Source organism: Nelumbo lutea, chromosome 4 (genome assembly GCF_056320005.1).
Source record: "Nelumbo lutea isolate HS-2025 chromosome 4, American lotus-T2T, whole genome shotgun sequence".
NCBI lineage: Eukaryota > Viridiplantae > Streptophyta > Magnoliopsida > Proteales > Nelumbonaceae > Nelumbo > Nelumbo lutea.
The window spans coordinates 2,829,503-2,847,965 of NC_142687.1; the positions used below are offsets into that span (position 1 = coordinate 2,829,503).

Genomic DNA, 18,463 nt, shown 5'->3' on the forward strand with positions numbered 1-18,463 from the left:
TGAATCACTCCAGCATAGACGGGGAGGGAGGTTATCAGTGGTGTGTATCACCAAATACCAAAAAAAACGTCACATATATAAGTTGAGAACCAAGAAACCCACACCCACACCTACACCATGCTTCAACTAGTTTAATGATTATATGGGCTCAAAAGTTTACCCTGTAGACATTTTCTACTTCTACTTCTTAGATCTCTATCAAAAAGTTCTAAAAAACTTAAATCACTTATTAAAAGTCATACCTATGAATGTAAAACTAGTTTAGATACACATATCTTGAATACTAAGATCATTTTTCGACATTTCCCAAGTATGTTTGGTAGTTTGCACTTTACATAAACTATCAAGCATGTGTTTCTTACGTGCAAATGATTTTGAGTTTGCTGGTGCATGCATCCATATCATAATTTTTTCAAGATATTCACGTATCCCAGTGTTTATTAAAATTGCATTTCCGATAGTTTGAACCTGACTACCCAAGAAAAGAACAAATTAATTACACATGACTACAGATTAGCAGAAATAGCACCAGTAAAAACAAGAACAATGAAACACCGGCATCAATTTTTATCTGGCAATGTGGTTGTTGAGCCATTTTCAGACACAAACACGTGCTTGCAAATATAAACAACTTGGTACCATGATGGTTTGGAGTTGCCTGAACCAACCCCGAAAGCCAATCTCCCTTTTTCTGTTGGGTGGGGGAAATGAGGTTTGATTCACCTGTGCCATATGCATCCCACCTTAGTTTGGTTACAAGAATTGTATCAGGAATTCTAAGATAGCTTTACTGAAATTCAAATACCCATCTTTTAAAGTTATTGTCCACTAATCCTCTAATAAACACCCCCACCCAAGGAAGAAAACTAACAAAAGGCCTTGCAGAGTCAAGCCAGAAGGTAAGCAGTCGGCCATCTTCTGTTTGGACAAGGAGTTGGTGCTTAACTAAGTTTAACCACTTAAGCAGTTGCTTTGGTACTGGGGATTTTGACTGCTTGAGGATTGCACGAGGAATTACAGTTTATATGTAAGTTGGAGCAGAAAGTTGGGTTTGATTATTGGTATATTTGGATAAATTTTTTCTTATAATATTGGGATGACTACATTTCACAGTTTTCAATTTCAAAATGTTGCATTTAACAGATTGACCTAGGGTTTACATGCATTTCACTCTGGGTTTTCAGTTTCACCATCAAAATCATATGGTGAACCAAGCCTCTGGTTTGTCATGCGCCTCAAGCAAGCCCAACACTCACCTTGGAGTGACAAGCCCAAGCTGAGCAGGGCAAAACCCTTTATTTTATTGATAGACAAAACCCATTTTTTCATCCTTTTCGTTTGGCTAAGCTGGAACTTGATCCCATCCCCTTGATGTTAAAAAACTTTAGATCACAAACAGTAGGGTAGCAGATAAATATATTTCTAATCACAATACTTTGAATGTCTTGCATCACATTTCTATGCAGATTTCTCCGAAAACTACAAGGGGAACTTAATTATGTACTGCCACAAAAAATTTTGTGCATCTTATTTTAGAAATTCATGAAGAAGTACACGTACAACATGCACAGAATATATAAATTTTGTATATTTGTGTATTTTTATTTTAGGGAAAACAATATATGGCAAATAATCAATGTAAATGACTGAAGAATCTTCTCTGTGGCAAATTAGTTTGCATGAAAAGGACTCTGTTCCCCTCCACATCCTATATTCTTTGAACAAATTTTGGCCCCACAGACCTTACTGGGAGTTCAAAAGCACTTTACTGATTGGTCAAAAGAAGCATTTACAGTGGTTATATTTTAGAGTAAATAAGCTGACAACTTTGAGGGTCAATAATCAATATTCATTTGGCAAAAGAGCTGTTGTTGACTGAAAAAGCACATGCACATGATTGAAGACCTCTTATTTAATAGATAGTGTGGATTGGCTACAAGATTTCTCCATGCACCAATAAAATATTACACAATAAGCTTGTGATCGTATACTTGCCTGCTGTATTAATTCCTTGCTCCAAAGCTTTGATGGATCTAGTGTCAAAGAAATACCGACTTTCACTAGTAGCAACAACATCAACAGATATATGCCCAAATCTTCAAATACTGAGAAGACCTTGCAGGGAGAAGGTAAAATAAGCCAAGTGGTAAATTACAAAAGCAACTGAGATAGAAATAGGGATAAAGAGAATCATATTCATGAAGTTACTTACCTTTGCAAGAAAACCAAACTGGCCAAGCGTACGGGTGCCAACTATATCCAACATAGTGATATTCCGCTTCAACACTATACTGGTAAGGACAGCCTGGTGTTGGAAAATAGAGCACATTTCATGCAGTCTATAGGTTTTCAATTGATAATTCTTACATGTGGAAAGGTCTGCTGATAATTCTCTTGATCTAGCTATGAGGGTACCTGGAGCTTGAGGATTGTAAGAATTTTTCACCCTAACAGGGATGTCACCTTCTCTAGCAGGTCTCATAGACTGTGGATGCAAGACCTAAGAAATGCAATAAAATTTAACTTAGATATAGAACTGTTGTTTCACTTTATTGTGCAACTGCTGACTGCTGTCATGCTTTTTTCTGTTTAATTGACTTCACACAAAACAAACCAATGATGGTAAAACATACATGTCACATATTGCTAAGCTGATTTGCGATCACTAGTTGAACATTGGTCGGATTAGCCCGAACCTAACCCAAAAAAGTTGGACTGGGTTAGGTCAGGTTGAAGTAGAAGTTAGGGTGAGGGTTGAAGAATATGAACATGACTTCAATTCAGGTTGGGTTAAGGTTGAGGCCATGGGCAACCAAACCTAACATGTCCTCACATTTGTCCTTGTACATACGATAAGCTAAAATTAATCCACTAATCCTAAGTCTAAGAAATAAGAATATCTTAGTGTGCTAAACCCCATCAAAAACCTAAAAGAATGCATAGATTTTTTTTTTTAGAAGTAAAAAGAAAAACAAATTATTGAAGGAAAAAGGATCAGGTACAAACTACAAACAAGAAACAAGGTGTTAAGATAACACCCGCCCATCAACAGCAAAAAAAACAAACAAAAACTTAAGATCACAAAACAGGGGGAAGCAACAGAAAGCCACCCGCAAACAAGAGCAAGCTTAAAAGTCTTCTTCAAGCATTTCATCTTGTCCATCTCCTTCCGTGTTCCATGCCTTGCTTCCTTCTCCAACTGCAATCTTCTTTGATGCATAGAATGATATAAGATGCGCCATATTCAAGGGAGCAGTACTGGATATAGTTGAGCCAGGCTCAAATATTTTATGAAAATGGATATAAAAACCATACAATTATATCATAGGCTGAAAAGAAAACAAGACAATAATTGTACTTGTGGCGACTGCATATGGTTCAACTACTGTGCAATGATGACGGGTGTTCTAAGATCTAGCCCTGCCCAATTAGTAAGACCTTTAGGTCCATAGCCCAGCTCCAAATCTGGGTTTCAAAATGAATGGTTTTACAAACCAATGACTTGGGGCATATTTGGTAGCGCTTATTGTGCCAATTAATGCTGAAAAATTCACTTTTCAGCAATATTCAGAGCATAATGCCTCCTAAAGGGGTGCTTATCAGTGGGGCTGTCAACAGGCTCCGAAAGTTTGATATCCAATTTGGTTCTGAATCTGATTATCCCAGATTTGGATGTTAAAAGTTGCATCCGAGTAACAGTTGGATCAAATGCTGATTTATGCTGATTTAACCCTATTCGATTCTATTAAAATTCGAGTCCATAAAAATTTATTATTTGATATACATATAGTATAATTATGTCATATATATAGATACTATATAAATTATATAAATTTTTTTGAGGAAAATTTAACCATAATTCTTTAGAAAAAGAAAAAATATATGAGTATGTACAAAACAGGGGAAGAACCCCAAAAGCTTACAGAGGAAATCTGTCACTATAAAATAACTCCAAAAACGCACCACATTTGGCTAGACCATCTTCTATGTGATTTAGTTCCCTAGGAATCCAAGTTAGTTTTGTGTTTAAGCAGTTCGGGGAGTCCCTAGCCTCTGCCAAGTAGTGGCTCAATCTCCAAGGTCCCCCTCCTTGTCCCTTAACCATTTTATAGTATTTGCTGAGTCACCTGCAATGATAAAATTCTCAATTCCCAGGTTTTTCACTATTCTGATTCCTATGAAGGCAGCCATCACTTCAGCCTTTGTAGAGTGGGCCAATCCAATTGTACCACTGAAAGTCCAGATTCATCCCTTAAAATGCCACTAATGCCAGCTGGACCAGAATTGCCTAAAGCGCTTCCATCAAAGTTTAGGTCACCACTCCTTCACTGAGAACAGCACACTGTCTCGGGCTTGCTTGTTGAGGGTGTGGAAGAAACAGAAAGGTGTGAGCATCTCTGTTAAGGTCATTGATTGAGAGACCTTTGAAGATCCGAATTGATAGCCAGAGATTACAAAGGTAAGTGATATATGAAATTAGTTCTTCAAGAGGCCTGAATTTATTATCAAACAGGCATTTGTTTCTCTCTTCCCAAACTCCCTACATTACTGCATGTAGCACAGTTTGCTGGTAAACTTTACCTCTTTTGATCAAATAATCTAGAAGGAGAAAAAATAGGTCAGAAAATTAATTTCAGAAATTGAGTGGGAGGCACAAGTGCTACCCCTTCCACTCTTCGTATGGCACCTTGAAAGCCAAAAGCAACCTCCAAAGGAACTTCCATATCCCATTTTTGTTTGTTAGTGGCAGATCTATTGACTGTTACTTCCGCTCATATAATTGAGCAGAACTGCATTCAAGCTTGTAAAAACATGTGTTTTGCACCTATCTTCTTTGACTGCTCAAAACTCAGATTTCTGAATGTTTATGTTTGTACATTAAATGACATCTCATGGCAAAAATTACAAGGCAACAATCCATAAAAGAAAATGATGCCAAACCGGGGGTTTCTGAGAAGAGCTAATTAATGGGTTGCAGAAAATCCTGCAATCATATTTATTTACGTACAGACTAAGGTGAATCATCCATCAACTTCCTTCAAAACGAGCTCAGAGGAATCACAATTACTATTCCAACCTATTACCATGTCAATAGCGATGAACTTACCTCAAAAGCATGTAGAAAGTGGCAGGACACTTCAGTGGCGGTGGAGAAGTAGTTTTGCAGTTCAAAGGCAGTAGTAGGTTTAGACAATTGGGTCACTAGGGTTTGAAAGTTTTGAAAAGACACAGGAACTAATGGAGGAGTAAATTCCCCCCTCATTAGTTCGCACAAGTGCCAACTAATACACATGCTGGGAACAGACGGCATAAAATGATGTTACTTGCATCATGTTCCAAGTAGATCCAGGCTCCTACCATTCAAACACCCGACCAATTTCTCTACATTCATGATCCAGAAAAGCAAAGAAGCAACTTTTCACAATTCAGATCCGTTCTCAGAGAGCTCAGGTTTAATGGATGGCACCTTGGTCAAAGCATTCATAAAACATATATGCTGAAGAGTTTTATATTTTCCTCCAGTGTTTTTGAAACCAAATGGCATAACTTTATAGCAGTACAAGCCCGTTTCAGTTATAAAGGCGGTTTTTTCCTGGATCCATCTGGATTTGGTTGTAACCAAGGTTCAAAGTATCAATACAAGACGAGTTTTGGTCGTCTAGTATCGGTACTTAGAAACGGCCAAAACTCTATTTTTTTTTAGTTTTTTTTTTCCAAATTTTGGTTTTTTGGGAAGCTTTTAGCATGCTTTTTATTATTAAAAAAATTGGAGGTCTGAAACACTTGGAAACAGGCATTTCGGACCATATCTTTTTCAAAAGATACAATACGATACAACCCGTATCATGCGTATCGTATCAATACTTTGAACCATGGTTGTAACTGGAATAAGCATCCATGAAGCTCAACAGCTCGAACCCCGAGCTCGCGTCTATCAGGCGGTCTATCCTAGGGAGTGGAAAGTTGTCCTTTAGGTAGACTCTGTTGAGGTCGGTGTAGTCGACACACATGCATCATTTGCCGTTGGCCTTCTTCATGAGCACCGGGTTTCCAATCCAGCTCGGATATTGGACCTCTCTAATGAAGTCTACTACGAGGAGCTTCTCCCTACCTCCTCATCCACTATCCCCCACCACTCCTAAGCGATGTTCATTTTCCTATTCTGAACTGCTCTAACTAAAGAGTCAGCATTCAGCCTATGAGTTATGACAAGAGGGGTCTATGCCAAGCATTTCTGCTGCCGATCAAGCAAAAATATCTAAATTATAAATTAAAAAGCTTACCAGTTTAGGACGCAATGGTTCCGTGAGGCGGGCTCCAATCTGCACCATCTTCGCGGGGTTGGTATCTAAGATGGCACCAAGACGATGTCCTCAATGGGGTGAGCTTTCTCGTCATCGTTCTCCATGAGCGCTGCCACATAGCACTTCCACGACTCGAGCTAATCTCCTTGCACCACTCCCACTCCATAGTCCATCGGGAATTTCATCGACACGTGATAGGTCGACACCACGTCTCTGAGAGCGTGCAGGATTGGTTGGCCTAAGATGGCATTGTAGGGCAAGGGAATCACAACCACTAAGAAGTTGTGGTTGAAGTGCACCTGGTTTGATGGCAAGCCCGCTGTCACTGGTACTCTTATGCGGCCTAGAGGTCGCACCACTTCTCCATTAAAGTCGGCTAGGGGAACGTTGGCCGATTGCAAGTCCTTCCTCTCTAGTTCCATATGCTCGAATGCCTCCTGAAAGATGATGTCCGCCACGCTGCCAAAGTTTACCAGAATCTGCTTTACCTCGATGTCGTTTATCACCAATTTGACCACAAAGGTATCATAATGCAGATACTGGATCCTATGAGTGTCATCCCCAGTTAAGTAAATTACTTCCTCCACATGAAGGCGCTTGGACAGGTTCTCGTCCTCATGTACGAGCTCCCAGATTGACTTCTTTCTCACCGAGGTACTACATCCTACCACAATGGAACCACCTGTGATCATGTTGATCACATCACAACTGGGCCATTTGCTAGTCGTGGGTCTCAGGGAGGCTGTCCTTGTTCTGATCCCTACTCGATTGTAGCGCTTCTCTAGACTGAACGGTATGTCAATGGTTGTCCTCGTGCTTGATAAACTACTTCAGGTAACCTCGACGGATCAACTCTTCAATCTCATCCTTGAGATTACGACAGTTCTCTATATCATGGCCGATGTCCCAATGGAAGTGGTAGTACTTATTCGAGTTCCTATTGGCAAGGGTCCTTTCATCCTAGGTGGCCATCTGACGTACTCGACCGTCTTTAGTTGCGGTTCTAGACGGGAGGGGTGCAAGAATGCCGGCCTGAGGACTTGCTGCCTCTGTAAGGGGCCCTTCTCCTTCGTAGCGACCTGCAACACCAACTACATGGGGACCTGTTGCATCTTTGCGACTTGCTCTTTCACCGTTACTTGTTGCTTCTGAACTCAGCTTCCGGTCTCTTTCGCTTGTCGCTCAGCTCTAACCAAGACCCAAGCGCTTCTTTGGCCTCTGTGAACTTAGCGGTCTAGTTAGGGAACTCCTCCATATAGGCCGGAGTGTTCAACTCAACCTCCCAATGCAAGTTCGGATGTTGGACGCCGATGACTGTCGTGGGGACTTGTACAGCTGAGTCGAGGTTTGGGATCTAAAGTCGCTCCAAGTTGAACCGCTTGATGTAGTCCCGACGCTTCTCATTGGGTCGTTGGACAACGTTCATTAAACAAATTGCCAACTTCGGGCACCGTTTTCTTGTCGCAAAGTGTGTGGTGAAGAGGTTGGAGAACTGACTCCAACTCTTAATGGAGCCCACGGCCAACCCCGAGTGCCACATTCATGCTGTACCCTAGAAGGTGGTCGGGAAGGCCATGCAAAGGCTTGTGTCGTTGGCCCCGTGTAGATGCATCAAGGCTTGGAAGCTATTAAGGTGGTTGACTGGTCAGTGGTTCCATCATAAGACTCTAGGCTAGGGGCCATGAAATCCTTAGGTCGTGGGGCTATGAGGATTTTCTTGGCCAATGGCAAGGTACGGGTCATCGACTGCGCAAACAAGGTGCCGATTTGGCTCAACTCCTTTTCTTCCTCTTTCTTTTCCGCCTCCTCGTTGCCATTCGAAGCGAGGCAGCTCCTTCTTGTGTTCTAGCGTGCATGTCCTCGATGCCTTCGGGACCCCTTAGTAGAGCTGGTATCCTCAGACGTCATGGCTCGGGTTGATTCCACAGTGAGAACTTGGTTCTGGTTGTTGTGACGGTGAGGTGGGTCCGATATTGGTTCTGGTTGGCGTTCTGCCCTACGACCTGATGTTGTTGGTGCTATCGCTACTGTTGTTGCATCCTTGCTAATGCAGCATAACGACCTTCCCACGTTTTCATCTGCAGGTCAATTCCGTGGAAGAACAGCACCAGCTCGTTGAACTAGCAACCATCAATTCCAATGGGAACCACTTTGGGCTCGATTGGTGGAAGAGACACGTTTACAATGGGTAGAGGGTGGTTAGGGTTCTACGTGACAGGGATGCCCCGATAGTAACAAAGCAGACATTGATATGCATGGCGTGCTGGTATTGCCCCCCTGTAACTGTCCCATTAGAATGTATATTGTTGTTGATGGGGGTGTTGTTGGAAGATGCCATTGAAGTTAGAAAGGGAGTGTGAGAAAATGACTTTTGTGTAGCGTTCCCATAGACGGTGCCAATTGATGGTGTGCGGTCCGGTGCTTCCTACTGGTAGATAGCTCGAACGTCGGACTGAGTAAGTCACCTGGTTGAGCTGCAAGAAAGTGACTATCAGAGTGTCCAGGTAGCTTGACCCAGGTGGGCACTCCGATGCTTAAGTTAGCGAGCTGGTAGTTGTTTGCTAGAAAGCAAGAGAGATAGAGTGCATAGAGAGCTAAATCGTGCGTACCTTGTGAGGTTGGAGGTGATGCCTTTATATAGGCGAGGTGTCGTGGGCCTCACAAAACGCGTTCGGGATCTCTAGCCCATCTAGTTCGGAGGTGGTTTCATGCCTGGAAGTGGACTCCGCATAAGTAGGTAACGTTTATCCAATCCTACCCAAAGTAGGCGGAGTGATAACTGGCTCTTTTGACGTGGCATTGTGATCCCGAGAAATTCAGAGACAATAGCCCGCTTAAGGGGGAGGTCAGTCGACACGTCAGGCAGGTCGCTAACCGGAATCGGGTCAGTTCGGTGGAAGTAAGTTGCCTCTTACGCTGACTTGAGGTCTTGCCTGGTTGTTCGCATTTCAGCCTACTTAAGTGGTGCTGAGGTCGTCGATGCGGTTGTGGAGTGTCTAAAGTCCTCTTGAAGTCTGCTTACGTGGTGCCGAGATGTCACTCTATTGTTCTATAATGCCATGTGTCACGATATTTGGAAGACCAAATTACCCCTCATCAATTTCAAATACCATAAAAAGCTTCATCAATTTCAAATACCATAAAATGCTTTATTGTTTGTTTTGAAAAAACATGGTATCCATCCACAATGGAAGGGTCATCTTGATGAAACTGCAATATGAGCAAAAAAATATATGGAACACATCGCATGCCAAACATAAAATAACGAGATAAGATGAACATTTACTTCAAAATCCGGTATCAATTGCATTTAAACAAGGGAGAATGACGATTCAGAAATTATGGCATCGATACATCTACGCAACTCCGAATTAATTATACTACACTTCATCACCAAAAAGATCGTCACCAGAAATTATGGACCCATCCACTCCAAGCTCATCAACCGTCCATAGAAAAACAAAGACAAGCAAAAAAAATATATAAGTAGACGAGTAGAGAATCACCATTTGCATGTGCATGTACGTATGCGTGTGTGTCCGAGAGAGTTCTTACCTTAGATGAAGTTCTTTTCTGAATCCTAACTCGTCAATTACAGACACATTCGACACCCTGCAACTAATAGCCTTTTCTCCGCCCTGAACGGCGAATTGTAAAAAAGAAGTTAACACGCAGCGAATGCCACCAAGTACTCGTCCAGACTCCAGAAAGAGAAAGAAAACAATTGAAAGACATTGGGAAGCGAGACTAGGCAAGAGCTGTGAGTTGTTCATACCGCTAAAAGATTGTCAGTCGTCTTTAGTCGTCTTTCCCATTGCAGAGAGAACAACTACGGGCCTTTCTTCAGGAAAGCTGAGAATAAGATCAGCAACCTCCTTCATCCCCTCTGCCGATGCCACGCAAGAGCCACCGAACTTCATCACGCATGTGAAGTGCCCGATATTTCCATCAGAACTTTGATTTGCAAACTCGTCCTTCTCATGAACGGCCACGGCTCCTGTCTCGCCCTTGTAGCATTCTGTTCAAAAATCCAGCAATCGAGGCCACGGACAAAGCAAAGTCGAACCAACATGATGACAGACATAGGGACGATAGAGACAAGAAATGCGACCAATTCCTTCTGTTTTCAGCAGGCGGAGTCCTAGCACCAACGAATTGCAACGATGCTTCCATACTAAAAACACGCTCTTCAGTTACCCTCGAAAAATAAGGAAAGTCAGGTCTTCCGTGTAATAGTTGATCAGAGAAGAGCAGAAGACGTACTACTTTTGCGAGAAACGCTCAAACATATCATAGATAGAACGTCCCTTCGATTGGACAGTGAATGCTTCAATGTGTGAGCCGAAAACGTGAGATCGGTCTCTTCTTCTGTCTCGATCTGGTAATGGACCTGCATATTTGTAAACAGGTCCATGCACCAAAAAAAAAGGACAAGAAACCTGAAAACCATCCAGTGAATGTACGGCTACGGGAAGAGAAAACTATAAATGAGAAGTCACAATGAAGAAAATGAGAATTCCCGGAACAAAGAATCAGAAGACGCAATTCCATTATAAAGACACGCATTTAACCATGAATACAGGAGCAGAGGCTTGGAGAATACCTTGAGAATAGAGCTATCAACACTGTAAAAACCTGAAAATCATACAGTGATTATACGGTTACGGGAAGAGAAAACTATAAATGAGCAGTCACAATGAAGAAAATGAGAATTCCCGAAACATAGAATCAGAAGATGCAAGTCCATTATAAAAACACGCATTTCACCATGAATACAGGAGCAGAGGCTTGGAGAATACCTTGAGAATAGAGCTATCAACACTGCAATTGTAAACCTAGGGTTTTTTTCTTGGATTTTCTCTGTCTCTTGTTTTCCTTTCAGTTTCAGAGGACCCGGCTTCTTTTACTGCAAGTGCTGGATCACTGAACAAAGAAAAATCAAGAAACGCGCAAAGGCGCGAGTGCGCGAAATGTCGTGCGTCGTGCAGAGGAGTTCGAGATATGCTCCGGATCGTTGTTGCCTGGGAGAAATTTTTTGTCCCGTCCAATACTATTCGACCACGTCATATTCTTCCACTTATTTTGAAACGGATAAATTTTTTAAACTACCCTTATAAATTAGCGAATTGAGATTAAGTGTACTCTTCCTCCTTAAAAAATGTCTAACACTACCCTTATTTAAGACCAAAACTAAATTTACCTTTTTGCCCCTTGTTTTAACGCCTGAAAACAGAGAACAAGCACCTTCATCGTCGTGGGTGACGGCGGCTACTGCAACTTCCGAGCACCATCCTGGCCTTCATCGAATCCGTCAACCCGGTCTTCTCTTTTTGAATGGAGGGGATCCCTTGTTCATCAATCTATGTCGCGGCGTCGCCGGTGGCGGCCCACTTCGTTAGATTGAAACCAGCAATCCCACTTCGTTAGAGACGACTGAGCGAGATTCACGCGGCCGTTAGCATACAAAGGACAGTGAGGCATCAGAAATATGCAGCGAGCTTGAAGTGTTTTTCACGAATAGAGAGCGTTCCAACGGCACCATCACCACCCACAAAGATTGTGGCAACGCAACTACCCACTATGGTCGGCTGACGTTTGTGCCGAACCTGGCCATGGTAAATACATCCAAGAGCTCACCGAAAATGCTTTTGCCATAGGATGGGTTTTAAAATCATTGGTCGAAGACAATGATGATTCCTGAGTTTTAGAGCTGGAACAGAGCCAAGATGTTGCCGTTCAACGATTTCACCGGTGAGATTCCTGTTGAAATCAGGGGCTGAGGATTCGTGTGAAGATTTCACCGTTCACAGAGAATGTCGGTTGTGGATTGAAAGAAGATCGCCGCTGAGGATTCGTGTTCTCGTCGGAAGACGATGAACGTTGATCCGAGAACTGAAAACAATTGAGAGAGAGAGAGAGAGAGAGAGAGAGAGAGAGAGAGAGAGGATGGACAAAATGGATGCCGCTCATTGTGTCGGATCTGATGATGATATCAAAGTAGGGGAGGAGAAATGAGAAAGGGGTGTGGTGGAGCTGTAGCTTGTAGGAGGTGAGGTCTCAGGTGGCGACCCCATCCAAACCAATGAACAAAGCAACGAACAAAAGGAATCGCAGATTTCGACAACCAATAAGAGGGGAGAGTGAATAGTAGCACCTGGACCCTCTCAAGCTGCTTGGTGTTTCCAAAGGGGCCTCTTTCACAATATCGATTGCAGAAGTTGAAATCACCGGCAAAGATTTCTCTCCAATTAAAATCTTAGATTTTACTCTGGAACAGGACCAAAGATTTCACCCTGTAATAGAGCCGGATACTTCTCTCCAATTGAAATGTCTGGAGTCTCCAAGCCCTTGGTCAATTTCGGTGTCTGAACAAGCTCCAAGAGGACCTCACCGTCGAACGATTCTCGTGAGTGCTGGTGCTGGAGACATAAAAGGGTAAGTTGGGTATTTGGAACTTGTAATATTTAGACGGTTAATGACAAAAGGTTAAGGATAAGGGGAGTATAGGTTACATTTACTCAATTAATTAAATCATAAAGGTAGTTTAAGAAATTTATTAAATCAGGGAATTATAAAGGCGGCGTGCGGAATTCAAATTTTATTAAATTTGTTTAACCTCTCATCCCTTTTATCATTCGCTCGTTCCCGCCCGTGCCCGAGTTCCCTTCTTCTCCCTCTCCTCTCCACCCACCACCCCTTCATTCGAGACGAAGTTACATCTGAACCGCTGCAAATCTCTCTCTCTTCTCTTCTCCTCCCTCACTATTGACATGCTGCATCGTGACGCGAATTACAACCCTCTCCCTTAGAGATCAACAACTTATGTGTTATCATTCAGAAAAGACATGGGTGCCTTACAATTGAATGAAGTCTTGGGCTTGAAGTCTCTTGAGTTGATGCAAGATAAAATAAGCTTGGGAATGGTGGTTGAGCTTTCACAATCGAGCTGAGATGCTGGTGTCTGATTCAGTTTTAGGAAGATTTCTATCAAACACTTGATCAGTTCTTCTAAGATACCATTTGGCTTTTCCGTGTTGGTCTCCTCATCTGCTAGAAGGCTCTGCTTTTGGCTTCTCGCATTGCATCTTCTTGGTATTTTAGTAAATTCATCTGTTCCTGCACATATGTAAGCAATTTTTAAGCAAAGGAAAGTTGGAAACATAATGGATGATAATAATCAATCCTCCATAAACGAGATACGAAGATATAGCAACGTTAAATTTGTGGGATCTCAGCTTCAGCTTGGGTTGGTTTTTTCATTTTTGGCATAACATATCTAGTGGGTTTCACCTCCACCGGTACGGTGAGCCCAAGGCTCTGAATGTCATTCGTGGAGTTCATGGTATAGGGTGGAGGTATGGATGATATTTCAATGTCTGCTAGTTCTCTTAGGCTTTTTAACTCACAAGCCAAATGTTTCTCTTTTAGCTGTTTCACATTCTCTATTCTGTTTCTTTTCGTTGCCACGCGAACCGCAACCCTCTCCCGTAGCCCATAAGGATCAACATCTGATGTGTTGTTATATCATCCAAGAAAGACATAGGTTGTGATTCGCGTCGCGACGCAGTGTGTCGATGGGGAGGGAGGAGAAGGGAAGAGAGAGATTTGCAGCAACTCAGATATAGCTTCGTCTCCGATGAAGGGGCGATGGGTGGAGAGGGGAGGTAGAAGAAGAGAACTCGGGCACGGGCGGGAACGACCGAACGATGGAATGAAAAGGGATGAAGAGTTAAACAAATTTGATAAAATCTGAAGTCCACACCGCCCATTCTAAATAAGTGGGAGAACATGACGTCCCTAAGGGACAGAAAACGGAGTTCGGGTCGTTTGTCCCCTAGGGACATGCGAACACATCACATGCTAACGACAATGTAGACGTCAGTTTTAATCAAATTTGTTTAACCCCTCCTTTTCATTCCACCATTCCCGTCGAGAGTTTTCTTCCTCTCCCTCCCCTCCCCACCACCGTCCCTTCACTTTCACATACGTCCGAAAGCAAATATCTCATTGTCATCGGAGATGAAGCTGCATATAAACCCCGTTGCAAGTCTCTCTCTCTTTTCTCCTCTCTCTCCATCAACACGTTGCATCGCGACGCGAATCGCAACCTATCCCCGTTGCAGGAACCATTTCCGGAGCTGCATTCCGGTCACTTCAAGAACCCTCCTCGTTGTTGCAACCCTCACCTGTGCTGTATTCTGGCCTACTCCATAACCCCACCTCGCCCCTACATCTCTCGTGATTCTTATTTCGGCCACTTTAGTTTTAATGTGCTGTATTCCGAATAGATTTTTTTTTTTTTGATTTATTTCGTTTCAGGGGTCTATTTTCTCAACAAGAAAATTCCATTTACCCAAATGCCCAATCATAGATTAAATCACATTAAACAACATGGTGACACAATTATCTCTCAAGATCGTAGAACTTGGGAACAGAGTCATTCCCTTTTGTTTCTCTTCAATCCAGTTATATACAGTGTACAAGGAATTTATGGACTGTATCTCTGTGAAGTTTTAATTATCAATTGTGAGATTTTCATCCCGTCTGTAATGCAGAGATCATATCAATAGAAAACTTCTATGATATTTCCCAAACTTGAAAAGAAAATCCAATCTTCAAAAAATCGGCACTTATCGGCCCGTATTGGGAGCACCCCGATACGCCCCACAGAGGGTGTATCGGGGTTTTGATCGGTTCAGAGGGTGGAAGAACATTAAAACCGCCCCCTGAATCAGATTTGAAAAAAAAGTTGGAAAAAAAGTAAAAATGAAAAATAAAGTACTGATCAGCACCAGAGAGAGTTGCAGCGGTGGGGTTGGGTTGCGATGCAGAGTATCGATGGGGATGGAGGAGTAGAGAAGAGAGAGAGAGACTTGCAGCAGAGCTCAGATGCAGCTTCGTCTCCGATGATAGTGAGATATTCGCTTTCAGATGTATGTGAAGGTAAAGGGGCGGTGGGTTGAGAGGGGAGGGAGTGGAAGAGAACTTTCGGTGGGAACGATGGAATGAAAAGGAGGGATTAAACAAATTTGATAAAAACTGGCATCCACACTACCGTTAGAATCCTAATTCTGTTAGCTTCAAAATGAGTGCGAGAATGTGACGTGTTCAAAGTATGGGATGGGATAGACGATCCAAACTCTTGCAAAACCCGTCCCAATAGGCTTCCAACACGATCCGATACCACATATCTCAGAAATTGGAAACATCATATAAGTGGGGACATGTTTCCTGAATCTGTGAGGTCGGTGTGATGTGTGATGTATGAGGAGCAGATCCTGACTAATATAGAATGCATGACCATGGTCACACCCATGGAAGAGTCTCTTGCAATCTTGCATTGGAAATTCCTTCCCATGAAATAAAGTATATAATATGCATGGTTTTCAAAAATCGGATCAGATCAGAAAAGCTGGGAACCGGTTCTCCAAAAACCGGATTTTTCTCCAATATCGTTTTATTTAGTCAATGAATCCTAAAATCGGGCGATTAACCGTTTGAACAGTTTTGATCTTTTTTGTTTTTTTGTTAATTTTTTAATTTTTTTGCCAGTCGAGTGTTCGGTTCGAAAGGTCCGACCGTTTGACCTGATAACCGGACCCTTGACTGGTTTGATCACGAATCGATTTTAAAAACCATGTAATTATGGAGATATTCCCGATGCAAAGCTGTAAAAGTTTTCGAACGGGAGTTGCACTAGTGGAAGCCAAACTCCTTACATGCACATCTCAGCTTGTGTTGAAAACATCTCTTGTACTTGTTATTGGGAGATGTTCCCAATACACACTTGGGATGTTCTCTTGGGCATTGGTGAGGCGCGCTAGACGTGGAGATGTAAATTCTAACAAATCAATTACTGCACATCTCACCATGATTTTAAAAAATGACCTGAAAATACAACCGTTTTGTCCATCAGTTTTCGGATCGATGGTTTGACCATCCGATTCAAATGGATGGCCCATTTTAACAACAAAAATTAAAATAATTAAAAATAAAAAAATGGCCAAAAGCCATTGAATGGATTGATAATTCGATCACCTGAATCAATGGTTTTTGGTTAGGGACCGGGTTTAGGATAAAACAGAACCGATTGTCTGAACAATTTCCAAACTGAACGGTCTGACCATCCAGATCAACAACGGTTCAAAAACCATGCATCTCACCATGAAAGCATAGATGTAAATTCTAACAAACCAACTACTGCACATCTCACCATGATCAGTTGTTATGAGTGCACTCATTAGAACAACCAATATCGACTTTAAGCTCACAAGTCGTAAATGACTAGAATGCTCGATGTGAATTTTCTAACACATGTGGACGAGACCGGATCTACTCCTCGCACAGGGCGCCTCACACCGACTTCACATGCACATCCTACTATGCATTGGGAACATCTCCCGTACTTATAATTTATTATTCACGAGAGATGTTTCCAATGCACGGTGGATGTGCCTGCGAGGCGTCCCCATGTGAGGAGTAGATCCTGTTTCTATGTGGACCATGGTTTTTAAAATCAGACCGAACCGAATAATTGGACCAAAAAAATTGGAAAGTTCCATTTTTTTCCCAAAACCATTGATTTTGGTCAGCAAACCACTGAACCAGCCAGTCAACCATTTGAACGGTTTTGACCATTTTTCAATTTTTTTTAATTTTATTTAAATTTTTTTATTTTTTGTCAAAACAGATTGAACGAACAAACCATTCGAACCAGTAACCAGACCCCTAACCGATTCGGTTTTAAAAACCATGACGTGGACTAGTGTTAGCCTGTTAGGTACGCCATATCACCAGTTGGCCACCGTGCATTGTTGCCCGCATCCATCAAAAGCGGAATAGAACAAGCTGAGACACGTCATCTAGGTGATGTTAGCTGGAACTTAGAAGCAACAATTTTGTCTAAAAAATCCGGAATAAAACTGATGAATCTGTTGCAAATTCACAAGTTTTATTATTTATTTCTATTTATTCTTATTTTAAGATGTTAGGCCGGATGGACTATACATGTACATGTTATAACGCGGACTGCACTTTCATCCACGTTGTAAGGTTTATACAGAAACTAAGACAAAGAGTTGCCATCACTTTTTACCTGAAACCAATTAACCAAATGAGAAATCAGTTGTAATGCGGACATGACGGTTTCTTTTAAGAAAACAGCTCCAATGTCAAACACCATCACCTACACTCATAAATCACTTGGGCTATTCTAATATCAATATTGTATTAAGAAGCATTGCAAAATGGCATAGCATCCCGTCTGTCGAACTAAATGCTTATGAGAGAGTATGAGTAGGATGATATTAGATAATTACAATAAATGAAGTTATGTTTGGTTCTATGGCCGTTTATTAGAAAAACACCATCGGATTCGCTAACTTGTATTAAGAAAGTATTCAAGTTTTTCAAATAAATATTTAAACCAATAAATACCTCATCTATAAAGTCCCACAAAATCAAACATGTAAGACGTGAATCTAATTTGTGGGATCTATGTGAATGAAGGTAAGAATCATTGTATATGTCAAAGACTTATAAACGATAAAGCATGGTTTTCAAAACCGGATCGAAAAAAGTGGGAATTGGTCAATCGTTTTATCTTAGAATCATCTTTTTGGCCAAAAACCATTGATTTGGTCATCAGAACGTTGACCCAAGCGATCGAATTGTTCAAACCGTCCAGTAGTTTTGACCATTTTTTATTATTTTTAACTTCTTTTGTCATAATGGACCATCCGTTCAATTGGAACAATCAGACTGTTCGACCCAAAAACCAAACCCCTGAACGGTTGATTGTCCAGTTCGATTTTACAAACCTTACTACAGAGGATTTAAATTTCCAATTCTTCCTTATGAGTGCAGATTTGGCCCTCCACTAATATCATGACACATGGCATCTCAGAACAACTAGGTGACCCCTAGAACCACTTAGGCAACAAATTGCCTTAGCCAAAATGATGGAGTCCCAGCTAGCGACCTGGCACTATCGCCGACCTGCATCTGGTGCCGACCTAGTGACCTGCCTCTAGTGTCGACCTGGCGACCTGCCTCTAGCGCCAACCTGGCAACCTGCCTCTAGCGCTAACTTGGCGACCTACCCTTGTTGCCAACCTGGCGACCTACTTTTAGCACCAACCTGGCAACCTGCCTCTGGT

The 18,463-nt window shown here is 42.0% G+C and overlaps 1 protein-coding gene and 1 long non-coding RNA gene across 9 annotated transcripts; both read right to left on the reverse strand.

Moving 5' to 3' along the window:
- Positions 1-404: 404 nt before the first annotated feature.
- LOC148853384 (aspartokinase 2, chloroplastic-like) lies at positions 405-10,492 on the reverse strand. 8 transcript variants are annotated; one of them, XR_016094771.1, is made up of 6 exons: positions 10,081-10,492; positions 9,861-9,943; positions 2,416-2,500; positions 2,213-2,305; positions 1,996-2,115; positions 405-723 (listed from the first exon to the last, which is right to left on the reverse strand). XR_016094771.1 is itself a non-coding variant. In XM_088940863.1 (5 exons), the coding sequence occupies exons 1-5, from the start codon at positions 9,613-9,615 to the stop codon at positions 598-600; spliced, it is 438 nt and encodes a 145-aa protein (XP_088796989.1). In that variant the 5' UTR covers positions 9,616-9,760; the 3' UTR covers positions 405-597. The 8 variants fall into 8 exon arrangements, 5 of the variants coding, with proteins under 5 accessions (XP_088796989.1, XP_088796988.1, XP_088796987.1 ...); XR_016094772.1 differs by having other exon boundaries at positions 1,996-2,105; positions 10,081-10,343; XR_016094770.1 differs by lacking the exons at positions 9,861-9,943; positions 10,081-10,492 and adding an exon at positions 6,285-6,473.
- A 2,396-nt stretch (positions 10,493-12,888) lies between these two features.
- Positions 12,889-13,992, reverse strand: LOC148853385 (uncharacterized). The gene is made up of 2 exons (XR_016094773.1): positions 13,712-13,992; positions 12,889-13,421 (listed from the first exon to the last, which is right to left on the reverse strand). It is a non-coding gene; the product is annotated as an uncharacterized LOC148853385 (long non-coding RNA).
- Positions 13,993-18,463: the final 4,471 nt, after the last annotated feature.